The 14,635-nt window shown below is 50.9% G+C and overlaps 1 protein-coding gene across 1 annotated transcript in view; it reads left to right on the top strand.

Moving 5' to 3' along the window:
• The first annotated feature begins 2,934 nt into the window (after nt 1–2,934).
• The window catches only part of ITGA9 (integrin subunit alpha 9), a 296,740-nt gene continuing 285,039 nt past the window's right edge, over nt 2,935–14,635 (top strand). The window contains exon 1 of the mRNA XM_033132690.1: nt 2,935–3,375. Within this exon, the coding sequence (XP_032988581.1) occupies nt 3,191–3,375 (185 nt within the window). The 5' untranslated portion in view covers nt 2,935–3,190. The remainder of the gene's footprint in view (nt 3,376–14,635) is intronic.

Below are 14,635 nucleotides of genomic sequence, written 5' to 3'. Positions count from 1 at the left end.
TCATACATTTTGCTGCCTAGTTCTACATTTGTCGTATATGCTGGGTGTATAATGTATGGTGATTATACTATATTATCTTGTAAATTCTGAAAAAAAAATGAATTCAGTAATATATGTGGCCCCAAGAGTTTGGACAAGGATTGTGGACCTGTCACGTAGGTAGCCCTCATTTGAACTGAGATCAGGTCTCAGCCTGGAGCTTTCTGTTTGGATCACGTGTGGTGAAAATGAGATACAGTGATCTGTCAAATGCTCAGGGCATGTTAGCCACATAGCAAATGTGCCCGCTTTGCTGCTGGTCAGCTTATATCAGCATCTGCCCTGCTCGCTGCCTGTACTTCCAACAGCTCCCAGCAGACCAGGCGCCCACAGTCACTGCTAAGGTCAAGACTTCCACTTAGTACCCCGCCGAGATACATTCCAGGAGAGCCCAGAAAGGGGCACACTCAGGAGGTGGAACCAAGGGAGCTCTTGGAAGTCTCATGTCTGGGGAGCTCCATCAAGGAGTCAGCATTTTCTGTTGGAGAACAGGGTGAGGACACACCAGGAAAAAATTTCTCAGGCAAAAACCTGGCTCAAGACAAGACCTGAAAATACTCACTTTACTATCTTCTCAACTGGAAGAATTCTGTTATAATTTAGAGTTTTTGTAATAAAAAATTATATTCTAAACTTGAAGGTTACTGAGTCAATCAGCTTGTAGTAAGAGCCTTAGATAGACATGTACCTAGCTTTTGACCTAGTATTTAAGCAATTAGGAAATAACGAGGGGCAGACAAACATTTATAATTTATAAGGAAAAAAATAGTTGGTAGAGAAAGGCAGGAGAAAAACTAGACCAATTAATCTTAAAGACTCTTTCAAAGCTTATGAAAAATCAACATTGTTTCAAGATCATTTCAGTATTCCTCTGTGCAGTGGGGTGGGGAGGGAGCCAGGGCAAAACCATCACTTCTTTCACATGGATTTTCTTCACCCCTGGAAGGAAGTAGTCTGCCTTAGGGAAACTGATGGCAGGTTCCAGGAAAGCAGATGACAGGTGAGCTGATAATGCACGTTGTTCAGTCTGCAACCACCAGGGTTATTGGAATACCTTCCGATTAGTTCTTCAAGTGAGAGAATAAAGGGAGGGAAAAAGAACAGTTGGTTGTCATTTCAGTCAGAAAATTGGACAAGAGATGTAGTTTTTCAAAAGGCACACCCCCATGAAGCAAATCTGCATCCTGTATGGCCAGATTTGAAATATTATGTCCCGAGGCAGGAAGTCATCCTGGAGATACACCCTTCAGATCGAGTCTCTGTTGGAAAGCTTATTTTGGCAACAGGGAAATTGAGCTCTTGCTCAATGTCAGATTATACGAATAACTAACAAATGTTTAGAGTTTTACTGTTAAAAAATGGTGTCTCAAGAATCCCATCAGTGAGCTTATTAATTTATTAGTATCCCCGTTTCATTGACTTCCCAAGATTACACAGCTAGTCAGACTTGGGAACTAAATCAGTGTCGTCTGTGGCCAAATCCTATGTTTTGCCCAGCACATCATGGTATCTCATGTTCAAGAACACAACGCAGAACTCTGAATCTCCTGGAGGCCAGTGCTTCCCAAACCTGGCTACTTACTTAATGTCTCCCGAGAGGTATCTGAAAGCAGATTCCTGGGCCTCAGCCTTAGAGATTCTGACCCAGACTGGTGTTTGTAAATCTATATTTTAAAATGATGGTTTGAGGATTTGATCTACAGCCAGTGTCATTCCGGGGTCTCAGCTCCCGCTCCCTGCACAATAACGCAGGATATGGTGAGGCCAAAAAGGAACACCAATGGAGCCATGGATAGGGGGTTCATACCACTATATTCCCAATGGCGGCTGGTTGAGACACAAAAGCAAACATCTGCCAGTACCCCAACAGGGGGTCTTCCTGTACCCCAGTCTCTCTGGGTGTGGGGCGAGACATAGGAAGTAGGATCCACACGATTCGCAATCCACCATCTACGCTTTTCTGCCAAGCAACCAACCCAGCTATGGCAGCGGCTAATGGCTAACTGGTTACAGCTGATGGCCATCTACTACCGGAGCCAGCACCTTTCCACGTGAGGTCCAGAGCCTGGAAACTGCTCTCTGGGACTCCGTCCCCACAGCCAGGTTTGAGAGCTACTGTTTTGTTAAATCGAAGACTAGCTACAATTTTCACCTGCTATCACTTCTAGGATTTAGTTACGGAGATTGAAATCAGTGTGTTTTAGATTAGTGGTTTCTAACCTTTTTAAAACTACATTACCTTTTAAGAACTTGCTGAAATCTGTGGAAGAATCTAAGAACCTCTCCCTCTCTCTCTCACCCTCCGCCCAAACCCCAGAGCTTCTCATTCAGCCAGAAGATCTGGAGTAGGACCCGCTGATCTGCATTTCTAGCAAGTTCCCAGGTGATGTTGATGCTGCCCTGCGAGCACCGCACTTAGGGCTCGGCGGTCTCAGGGACCAGGTGCGCATAATACGGCGGGGTACTCTGCTCTCTGCCGCTTGGCTACTGTTGTTAACAACAACAACTGCCCTTTATGGAGCACTTGCCTCATACAGGTTATCTCACAGCTAGGTGAAGGGGCAGCAGATGGACAGGGCTAGAAAATCAACTCGATTCTTCCCCCGCCTTCCTTTGGTCGTTGATGTCCGTGTGAGACTGCGAGGGAACGAGAGACACCAGCAGAGACCCAGCAGGGCGGGGAGAGCACGCAGCTGCAGAGAGGGTTAGGGTCGCGAACACCCAGGGCGGGGTGGGGAGGTCCGGCAGCCAGAGGAACCTGGCTGGTCTCCCGGTTACCTCCGGGCCGGGGAGGTGCGTGGGGGCTCGCGGCCCGCAGGGGGCGCTGCCGCGCCGTCCCGCCGCCTCGGCTCCCCACCCCGCGGGCGCGCCTCTCCGCAGTCCCGAGCTGCCCGGCCCGGGACCCGCTCGCTGCGAGCGCGCAGACTTCTCCGCGGGACTGAGGACGCCGCCCGCTCCGGGCCGCCCCTGTGCTCGCCTCCCGCGCTCGCACGGCCTACGGCCCCCAGCCGGGCCCCGCATCCCGCCCGCCTTTGAGCGCACAGCTCCCGTCCCCGGGAGCCTGCCGGCCGACGGCGGACCCCGCGGCCCCGCCGCCGGCGGGCTGGGCGCCCTGCTCGCGGGGCACAGCGAGGGCGGTGGCCGGCTGGGGATGGGCGGCACGGCGGCGCGGAGGGGCGCCGGGGGGCTCCGCGCGTTGCTCCTGGCTCTAGTGGCCGCGGGGACTCCCGCGGGCGCCTACAACTTGGACTCGCAGCGCCCCGTGCGCTTCCAGGGTCCCGCCGGTTCCTTCTTCGGCTACGCGGTGCTGGAGCATTTCCACGACAACACGCGCTGGTGAGTGTCCTCGCGGCTCCCTGACCCCCGCCTGGCCGCCGCCCCTGCCTCAGACCCCCGGCCGCCGCCGCCTTTCCGGCCTCTTCCACGCCGCCGTCCCGAAGGGGCGATTTAAATGTCTCCGCTGCGCTCAGCCAGGCGGCGGAGGAAAGGCGGGGAGGAGGGAGGACGCCGGTCCCCGTCCCGAGGACTTCCCGGGTGGCGCCCAGAATTGGAGGGGGCCGGGCCGGGCGCTTCGCCGGCGTCCCAGCCCGGAGTCGGCTTAACTCCCTGGGTCGCAAAGTAACTTGGCTCCTGCGGCCCCGAGATGCCGCCGCTGGCCCGCCTAGCATCCGAACCTCAGGGCCGGGAAGAAGGGACACGAGATGCAGAATCCACAGTTTCAGGAACTCTTGGTAGCATCCCACCCGCCTCTCTCGGGGTTCAAGCCTTTCCCGCGCCGCTGCGCCCAGGAAGCAGAGTTACCCTGGGATGTGAGGGAATGAGCTGTGTGTGCGGTTAGTGGTGGGGTGGGGGGAAATGGGGTCCCCAGAAGCCGAGTGTCCGGGACCTCAAGGGGCACATATGAGCCCAGAGGCCCCCTCCTCCCTTGCAAGGACCTCTGCGGAAGCCAGCTGAGAGGGTCTGGGAGGCAGCAATGGAGGATGGTCCAGATCCCCAAGTGAGGAGGCTAGCGGGGTTGGTGGCTGATTTCTGGGGCAGCCTGGGCCTCCTTTCACATAGGTCACTGACCTGGAGACAAGCACCAGAAGTCTTAGGAGAGGGATGTGGTTCTGTAGAAGTCAAGGAGTCCAGTTGCCCCTTGAGTGTCCCTCTGAGAGTCTCCAGGTTAAGTGTCCCCCTAGAGTTCTCCCTGGTTAAGCACCATCAGCTAAGGGGCACAGAGCCTGAGTGCTTAGCCCCAGAGTAGTACTGAGGAGAGATTGGTCCCTCCTGACCTTTTCCTCTGGGAGATGAAACAGCCACACAAGGGTCGCTTCTTTATCAAAGAGAGAGAGGTCCATGCATAGTTCTCCTATTCAAGGTCATGCCCCACTGGGGGCCCAGGTGACGTTTATTGTGTGGACTCCAGTGTGAACACGCTTAGGGGTTGCAGGCTGGAAGGGCAAGGTCAGTGATATCTGTGCTCTCAGCATGTTCTGTGGGAGAGTCACTGCTCTGAGTTGGACAGAGGCTGATAGAAAAGGGTGGGTTTCTAGATCAAGTCCTCACGAATTCTTGGAAAAGTGGGGACTCTGTGACCAGCTAGCACATTGACAATCATGATATTTGAAGAGCTGCCTCCAAGAGAACCAGTTTTTAAAGTCCTTGTGTACTCCTGTCCGGTTTCACATCTCCCTCCCCGCCATCTACCTTAGTTGCTGAGTTTACGGCCAGACTCTTTCCCTGTACTTGACAAATCCCGCTTTAAAAGCAAAGCAGGCTGAACACCTTTTCCACGTCCTCCTCCACACTGAGAGTCCACTGGGGGCTCTGGATGTGGTTGAGAATGCAGCCTGGGTTCAAGCAGTGGAGAACACATCCCAGAATCCCACTCTGGGCTCCTGGACTGTGTGATCTTGCCACAAAGCAGGTGGGGAGATCTGTAAAAAATGGAAGGGCTTCTCTGGGCAGGGGGCTCCCGAGGAGAGGCAGGCAATGGCACGGGGGCATTGTGTGGGGTCTGCAGCTGCACACACTCGTGCGCTCAGAGCTCTTGAAGCTCTTCAACAGCTCAGCTCAAGGGACAGGTGCCAGGACTCTCTTGCCTAGATTTGGATGGGCCACAGGTCAAAGCTTCCCCAGCTGGGGAACAATTGGGAGAAGCGGAGAGCAGATCTGACATGGGGAAAGAGTTGAACCTGCTTTGTTTTCAAAAGAGGATGAGGAAAATCTGAGTAACATGACTACATTTGACAAGTGCAAGAAAAGATGGTCTGGCTTTCAACTTGGCACCCAGGTGAATGGCAGAGAGGAGGTGGCACTAGCCTTGGTGTCAGTGGAGATGCGGGAATCACATCTCCAGTGGAGGGGTCAGTAGGAGTCCATCCGCAGCCAGGCTGCTGGCCTCAAAGGATCAGTCTGCTTCTGATGCTGCGCGCACCGCTCTTTCTATTGGAGTTCTTGTCCCTATAGTTGTTCAGATACCAACTAACCTCTACTGAAGTCTTTTTTAAGCAATCCCCCCCACACACATACACAGTGCCTTAATTTTATCTTGGTTTGGCTTATCTATCTTGTTGCTGCTGTGTGCAAGTATCTTCCCATCCTTTTTCTCTTCTCTCCCTTCCTCCCAATATTCTTTGTCTTAGACCGTGAATGTTATTCTCTGCTGATTATTGCTGCCCAGTCATGGTAAGCTGTGGCCTTTGAAGCAAGAAACTTCCAGCAGCTCCTCTTTTCACTTTTCTTTTCTCTTGAGGCTGGACTTACCGTGGAGTTAATGACACTGCCAGCAAAGGCCCTTACTCATACAGGCCCCTACCAAAGCCCTGAGCCTCATTTTATACTCTGTATAATTATAATTCTGTATTAATTTTCTTAAAGGTAGTCACCCTAAATTTATAAAATTCAGGCCCTGTGGAATTTGGATCGACCCAAGGTCTCTACCTTCACTTTCAGCTCTGTGGTTGGTTGATTGACTTAGTGACTGACTGGTTGTTGTTCTCTTGCGACAGCCAGTCCCTGGGCCTTGGGTCTTTTAGCCCTACTTGAGGGACAAGTAGGTTGTTTACAATTATTCACGATGATAAAGAACACCAGGGGTAAACATCCTTGTAACTAAAGCTTTGTGGACATCCTTAATGATTTCCTTCAAATAAATTCCTGGGCTTAGAATTGCTAGGTCAGAGAGGAAGGAGGTTTTAAGGCCTTTTCTATGCATTTCCAAAGTGCTAGGGAAGCTAAAGTGTGTACTTTAGAGAAATGCATTAACTTGGTCACTGGAGTTGTGGAATAATTTGCCAAAGGGCTGCTCCAGTGCAATGGACAAGCATAGCAACCTACATGAGGGGGACTTAGAAAGATTACGAACAGTCAAAATGAGTGAGGGAGGTAAGTGATAGACATGAAAAGGAAAAGTAATATATTGAAACTTTGAAAGGAAAAGAAGGCAAATGTCAATGAAGCCTTGTATGTGATGCCTTTCTTCTTGAAATTGCTCCCTAGCTTCTTAATTCCATATTAGTGGTTTAATGTACTTCATGTAATTAAGCACCTTTTTTACAGGTGAAAGGATTTGTTGTATGGAGGGCACGGGAGGGAGACGAATGTGCTGGACGGGCAGGGATGGAGCTCAGGCTCCAAAGTCAGTGTGGGCTCTTTAGGTGCAGAGCTGAGGGCTCCTGGTGTCGGGGGACCTCAGGTGCATATCACAAAGCACGCGAACCAGTAGAACCAGTGCCACTTCTTTAATCCCATAATTGAGCATTTCTATCCGTTCTTTTTGAAACCCAAATGGTCACTGATCAGAAAGTCCTAGCTCTCTGTATAAGAGATGGGAGTGACCTTGCTTTTCCAAGCCCTGGGGACTGAGTCCAGCTTCCACAGTCATAGTTTATTGCAAACAGCGCCTGAGACCCCGCGTCTCTCCAAGTGTTTGGCTTGAGTGGTCCCTCTGTTGCCATGCAGTGGGAGTTGTCCCCGTGGCCAGCTGGACCATGGGCAGTGTTACAGTTATAAGTATCAGTTTGGATGCAAATATGCAGGTGACTCAGTATCCTCCTTTGCAATGACACCCAAAGGGTGTCTGCCTGCCCAGGGACAGCTTCCTCTCCTGTCCCTCCCCCACCCCCGGATCTTCTTGCACCCTTTGCACAACAGCAGTAGGTGCCAGGGAACATGGACAAAGCCGATTTCTGTCCCCTTCCCTTAGATGTGGACCGATTCCTCAGCTGCAGGGCAGACAACTGTAACACCCTGTGATATAAATAAATGCAGCCCAGCTGGCGTCCAGGCCCCAGAGTGGGTTTCTTTCACACCCCTCCCCTCTTCCTCTCTGCCCCAGACGCCCTGGAGTCCCAGGTGGTTGGGTGTCCTGGCTTCCTTTCTGGCGATGTGCTTCCTGTCCCGTCTCCTGAGCCACAGCAAGACGGCTGCGCTCAGACACAGAGCAAGTGCTTGGAAATGGAAGACGTGGTGGCTTTTTGCTTTGTGAAGGTTGTCAGAGCATCATTCAGTGAGGAATAGCAGGTGACTCAGAGCCAGGGAGAACGTAACATCCTCGCTTTGCATTGAGGTTGAGAATGAAAAGAACAAGCTAGGCAGTCCCGTTGCCACTAGCCAGATGTAGTGCTACTAAAAGTAAAATGAGTTGCAACCAAGTAAAATTAAGAGTTCAGTTCCTCCGTCGTACCAGCCACATGTCAAGTGCTCAATGGCCACATGTGGCTACTGGCTACTGTTTTGGATAGCACACAGCGAGAATGTTTTCATCATCACAGAATTGGACAGTACTGGTTTAGAGCAATGACCTAAGTCTTAGAGGGCTAGGCAGAGATCAAGAGGCGATATAAGGAAAAGAAAAGTCAACCCTGGGCATACTTGAGTCTCAAAACTGAAACAGAGGTTCTTAATTCTAAAAAATTACGAGTAGGCAGCCAGAGGGGCTGAATTATTTTTTTTTTTCATTCATCAAACACTGGAGTGCCTGCTCTGTGCTAAGGGGTAGGGAATTCAAGAATGAAAAATCCCCGCAGGTCTGATGAGTGAGAAGGTTGTGGGGTTCTGATCTTGCGTCTCAGGCAAAATATCAGATATGGACTCTGATGGGGGAGAGGCTTATCCTTGGGCAGGGGTAGAATGTTCACGGGGCAGAGGAGAGACCCCTGTGAAGGTGAAACCTACAGATGGGCGACCCTGAAATCCTTGCTGCCCTCCCCCATCTTTGTGAGGAGAGACCTGAAAATGGCATGGCAGCTGCCTTCACATAAGCTCTGTGGTGGACGTCTGCTGAGTTTTTCTGTCCCATGCTGGCTCTCAGGCGGGGGTGTAGCTCCACTTCCCCATCATGATTTTCTAGAAGTAGCGTTTTCATACTTTGTTCCTGGTTCTTACTGGTTCTGCAGAGGCTGCTTCCTCAAGCTCTCAGGAAGGGACAGCATGTGTACGAAACCCAAGTTCTAAGTGGACCCAGCAAGCGTCTCTTGGTGTTTCCGGGGAGGTTCCCTGAGTATCAGCTGGAGAAACTGGCAAGGGTGCTGTTTTCTGAGCTAGTGCTGAACTCTGGCTGGGGCAGAGGCAGCTGTGTTGCCCAGGAGAGACCCTTTCAGGGCAAGAAGACAGACTCTTTTCAGCCAGTCACCAACAGCCCTGAGTGTGAGGGTGTGAAGGGCCGGACTCCAGCCAGCTCTGAGTCCCCTGTGACTTGCTGCTGGTCAGGAAACTGTCTCTTTCTGATAATTCCTATTGTGATTTGTCCGGGGAAAATGTTATCACATTTATTAAAAGCAGCCGTGGTATTCTCAAAAATCATTTGCTTTCAAGGGAATAACATGTAAGAAATCAAAACTAATGATTCTATCAGATATTTGCTGGGTATCTACAAGAGGTCAAGTGCTTTCACAGGCCTAATTGTGTTGAATCGAATCTTTGGGACACCCCAGTGAGTGGTTTCCAGTTTGCCAGTCGGAGAACGGAGGCTTACAGAGTTCCACCCATTGTCCAAGGCCCACCCAGCCTCAGTGACCAATGCGCATTGACTGGGCTTGTGTCACTTTGTGTCCTCTGGGAAGCAGATGCTAAGACGGAGATAGAAGTGCGAGAGAATTATTGGTGAGGGGAGCTAGATGGCTAAGGCCTGTGAGGCACAAGGGGGAGGAAGCCGCACTGGGTAGGGAGAGCCTCAGACTGTGATGCAGATCTGATGAAAGTCTCAGCCAACTCAACAGGGTCACCCCTGCCAGCTTGATCATAATCCGTCATTGCCTGCAGCTACCTGGGAAGAACTGGCCTCAGCTCTATTGCTGTGACAGTCCCGAAGGGGTTGCCGCTGGAGGTTGTCAGCGGACTGCACTGCATGAGGTGACATACCTCCATGGCTGCCCTGGCACCCCTCACGTGGGGATGGCTGTCAGGAAGGCAGGAAACATGTCCCTCAGCAGACGTCTGTGGCTGGGCGTCATCTGTGCCTTGATCCCACGGTATCAGCACAGCGAGTGTTAGGATTCTGGGCCATTACAGCTGGCCCTGGAAGAGACTCCAGCACATTCTCTGCCAGCTGCCCGGAGGGAAGTCACAGGTGAGCGCTGAGGAGGAGCACGCCACCTTAACCTGAGCTGTGGAGCAGCGGGATGCGCTCTCGATTAGACCTCCTCCCAGGTACCTTGTGAACCACAAATCCTTAAGCCCAGTGGATTTGGTGTCTACCCAAAGCGGAGTCGAGGGTTTTGTAGTGACCGTCCTTTATGTCAGAGGAAGCCTTAGGAAGTGAAAGTGCATCCAAGATTGGGAAAAATCTAGAATCTTTGAAATCACAGGCTCACTGGGTCCCCAGTTTCTGTTGTTTTTTTTTTTTTGGGGAGAACAAAAAGGACTTGTGGGTTTAAATTTGTAGCAGTAGCAACAATAGCACAGCAGTGCCTTTGCTGCATACTTCACACGTGTCCAGTACCGTTCTACCTGTTTCATGCATATCAGTTCATTGGACGTTCCCTACAGTCCTTTCAGCTGGCTATCATTTTGGCCCCATTCACAAAGGCACACTGAGCAGAGGCCCAGGTAACATGCTGAGAGTGGTAGAGCTGGGGCTGGTGACGTTGCCTTTCAAGAAGTTAAGAGTCTGAGTTTGGGCCTTCAAGGCACCCAAGCTTCTGATTCGTGAGGTTCTGTCCTGCCTGCTTGGCTGTACACATTTTGGAGTTACAGTGGTGGTAGCGTTCCTGTGACACGTTTTGGGGAGCTTATTCACGACCCACTGGCTACCTGTGGTGGCCGGTACTGGGATTGCTTTCTAGAGATGCTTGATCAGTGAGTAAACGGATCCAGTGATTCTGCCAGGGATGTTTGTAGGGCCTGCTCTTACACCTAGTCTGACTGATGTTAAGACGGAAGTGTCCTAGGAAAGATGAAGCATTCTGGTGTGTTCCATCCATCCATCCTAAGCTCCCCGAGCCTTTCTGTTACCATCCCTCCATCCGTTCCGTTGAGCCCTTCAGGCTCCCACGGCTTAAGAAGCTCTCTTTGGAGAGTGGATGGGGAAGGTAGCCATGGCAGCCAATGCCTAGGATTCACCCCTCGATGTGTAAAATTATTAAAGAAGCCCCCGCAGAGTAAGACTTTCTGCACCAGTGACCAACAATATGTGAGCGAGAAGGATTCGTGTTCCCCAGAATCTGAACATAAAAAAATACTAATTTATTTCATCTCAGCTCATTTCATGGGTTTAAGCCCAAGTGGCCTCTCCCACCCCACCCTGACTCTCTGGTCAGGTCCTGGAGAATGGATATTCCAGACCCAGGGGGGGTGGGGTTTTTCCTGGCTCTGCCTTCATTGTGGTCCCGATTCCCCAGCAACAACCAAATCTGTGGTTTCTGTGCATAAAAGGGGGGCTGCCAAGAGGGGGGCTCCAATGCCAGCCCTGCTCCAACCTGACTTAGCCCCCATTTAGGAGCTGTGTGATCTTGGCAGCTTACTCCAGCTGTTTGAGCCCCATTCCTTCCTCTCTAAAAGAGTAATACGAGTTTCTTCATCATGTCACATCAAATGAGATGATGTCGGCAAAGCAGCACATAGTAAACCCTTGATAAATTCTGGTAGTTATTTCTATTGTTACTCTCATCTGACTTTTGAAACGAATGGCTTTCTTCATCCTGACTTTCAGTGCTAAATGAGTTCGCTTTCAGTACATTTGATCTGTTCATCAGTTTTATCAAAATTTGAGTGTCGATACTCAATATAAAAATGAATGAGATAGTTGTAAGACACGCTCTTCATTATGTGTGGTCTCTAAAATATTGGCCATGCTCTACGTACATTTGCATTTTTGTGTGTCATTTGTATCCTGTCTGCTTCCAAAAAGGATCTCAGATGGCTGCTTTCATTGGAGACCTGTGGGATTGTAAATCCTAGAGTTTTGCATGCCTCTTCCTCCTCCTGGGCAGGTGGGAGGCCACCCTGTTATGGGGAGCACCAGACACATCTAGGAGGTCGGTCTGCAGTTCCAAGGTGGGCGGGAGTAGTGAGAATTTTAGAAAAAAAGTATTGATCTGTTTTTCTTGGAGAAGAAAATTATCACAAGAAACCAAGAGGAAGACTTCTAGGCTTTGGACTGAGACCTCCCAACAGGTAGCTTGCTCTGTCTCGTGGATTTTAATGTTTCCGAGATGCTTCCAGGTGGGTAGGACGACATTAGCCTTTTTGCCACGCTTCCTTCTTCAGCTGCTCCCTCTCAGTACATCTGCTGAGATCCAAGTCCCTGGCCAGGGAAGCAGCCTGCGAGGCCCCTTCACACCCTGACAAGGCGACCAGGGGGCTGATGCTTCTCGGGGGTGGGGGGGCTGCCTGTGCCTCTGCGCTTTCCCAGTTGGGCGTGGCACTCCACCTGTTGCATTCTCTCAATCAGCATTTTCTGGGATGCACTGTACCCCTCTTCCTCCCTCCCTTTATTTACTCCAACCTGGGATTCCCAAGTGAAAATAATTATTTTTGCCAGCCTTTTAGGAGAACCTCCTATGTGCCAGAAGGGCTATGCTCACAGTCACCCTGACACCGTGGGGGCTGCTGCTACAGAGGCACAGGCAGCAAGTCCAAGGTTACCCAGCGAGTAGATTGCGGAGTTGTGATTTGAACCCAGGTGGGCCTGCCTTGATGCTGCTTTGGTTGTTCTCAGGGTCAGCCATACTGCCTTCCCCTCCCTCATCCCAGCAAGCCCCTGTCCAAGGTATCAGGTTCTTAAGGAGGAAGAAAAAGTGTCCTGGTGCTGTTTTTGGCCTCCCTGTCTACTCTTGGCCTTGGCAGATGAAAGATCCTATTTCATTCTCAGAAGTGAGCCCATCCTGGGTGCATGGCTCCATCACTTTGCTGTTTGCCATTTCCCTTTGTGCCTCATCACTGCCTTGGGAGGGGGGACTCTGCATTTCTTATCTTTGTTTTAGAGGTAAAGGAGAGCCTGGGGACTTACCCAAGGTCACACACCTGGAGAAGAGCTGGCAGACTCTTCCAGGCTGTTGCTACCACTCCACTCTGCCTTTCACATATCAGAGCTCTTGGACCTTGTGGTCTTAGTTGGCAATGAGATTCCTTTGTGGGAAGCAAAGGCGGTCAGGTAGGTAGAGGAGTAGTAACAACAGTTCTCAGCTACAGACTTAGATTATTGGGGTGGACCCAGGAGCAACTGGTACCATAGCCTAGTTCTCTTCAAAGGTGGCATGCCCTCGCTTGATGATGTATCTGTTGTCTATTGTTGCAGTATTGCTGTGTAACAAATTCCCCTGAACTCAGTGGCTTCAGCCAATCACCATTTATTAGCTCATGATTCTGTGGTTAGCAGTTTCGGCTGGGTTCAGCTGGGTGGTACTTGTGTTCTTAGCTGGACTCACTTATGCATCTGTTGTTAGCTTCTGGGGTGGCTGGTTGTCTGGCTGGTCTAGGATGGTTTCAGTTGGGATGGCTCATCTCTGTGCTAGGTGTCTTTCACCCTCAGCAGCCTGGGTTTGTACACATGGTGACAGGGCAGGGTACCAAGAGAGCGATCAGAAGTATGCTTGGTTTCTTGAAGCCTAGGCTAGGAAGTCAAGCCATCCTTCTTCCGTCACATTCTGTTGGCCAATGCAAGTTACAGGGCCAGCCCACATTCAAGAGGTGGGGAAGAAGACTCCATCTCTGATGGAAAGCCACACTGAAAAGGGCATGGATACAGGAAGGGTGGAGAGTTGCGGTTACTTTTGCTATCTGCTACTAGTTGGTGAAAGTATCCTAGCCATTCCTGGATTTCTTTGATGGTCTGAATAAATTCCTGCCTGGCACACCAGAAAAAAGGACTGAGGTTCTAAGGATCTGTGAGCTCCTGGGGGTGCTGCTCAGAGGTGGAATTGGGACGAGTTGGGTGCCAAGGTTTTTAGCCTACTTCCCAGCATTCTAACATTTCTTTGAATAGCTACTTTGGACAACATTCTGGGTGCTTTATAAACATTATCTTGTTTAAACCTTATAAGAACCCTTATAAGGTACATTTTTACTCCTGTTTTTAGAGAGGAAGAAAACTGAGATTCAGGGTGGTTAAGAAACTTGTCTGAGGTCACACAGCTTCACAGTGGTAGAGGCAGAATTTGAACCCTGTGTTACCCCTGTGATTCACCTCCCTGAGTAACTTGCCCTCGAGGCTTAGAATTCAGGAGGTACTACTCGTTTAAAACACTTACAAGCAGTTAGTATACACTGCTTAACCACCTGGAGCCCCAGTTTCCCCAAATGTAGAAAGAGGTGCCTCTGAAGCTGTTCTGGTTCCACACCTTCATTTGGCAGGCCTTGGCCCTAGGGAGTCTCTTCCCTCTGGGTGTGAATGGTTTGGTGTGGTTGGAGGTAGCTTTCCCTGTACTCAAGTCTTGGCTACTTTTGCCCATTGAGGGATGTGGAGTGATTCCTGGGGTTTCCGTGCGGTGCGGCGAACACAGTGAATTCCACTCCTGTAACTGACATGTGGGTCCTTGGGGAAGCTTTGGCTTTGGGATCAGATGCATGAAAGCAAACCTAATGGGTTTAAGGTTTGGAATCCCCAGTTGCTGTCCTGGATCTGGCTGCAGTTTGCCCTGTGGAATCACTGCTGTGGCATTTGTGGGGAAGGAGGGAACCTTTGAGACGCGGTCAGCCTTCCCCAGGGAAGCAGTTGTGGCTCAGCCCTTCTCTGCCCCTTGCTCTCCAGGGACCTGACCTGCAGTTTGCCCTCCGGAGGTGAGGGATGGGTTCAGAACCGGATGGGTGGCTGGACTGGAGCCTTTGTAGCCAGCCTGACCATACACAGGCCAAACAAGGAAGTGGCTATGTTGGGAAAAAGGAGGGCATCTAAACCACCACAAAGGGGAGTTTGGGGGCCCGGAAAGAGCACACCCTTGGATGCTGACGGTTCAGATCCATCTCTGCCACTAAACCAGCAGTGTCACCCACCACCTCTGAGTAAAATGCACACAAGGAGCTGCCTGACAGGATTGCCTTCAGCAAAAAATCAGACAACCCACGAGCATAACTGGTGCCAGCAGATGAACAGGTCTCCACATGTCCAAACAGGTGCATAAACTACTCATGAAGAGAGGTGAACCCCTGGGCAAAACCATGCCAGCAATGTAAA

This window comes from Rhinolophus ferrumequinum, chromosome 17 (assembly GCF_004115265.2).
Source record: "Rhinolophus ferrumequinum isolate MPI-CBG mRhiFer1 chromosome 17, mRhiFer1_v1.p, whole genome shotgun sequence".
Taxonomy (NCBI): domain Eukaryota; kingdom Metazoa; phylum Chordata; class Mammalia; order Chiroptera; family Rhinolophidae; genus Rhinolophus; species Rhinolophus ferrumequinum.
The sequence above is the reverse complement of the archived record's forward strand: the minus strand, read 5'-3'. Positions and strand labels throughout refer to the sequence as shown.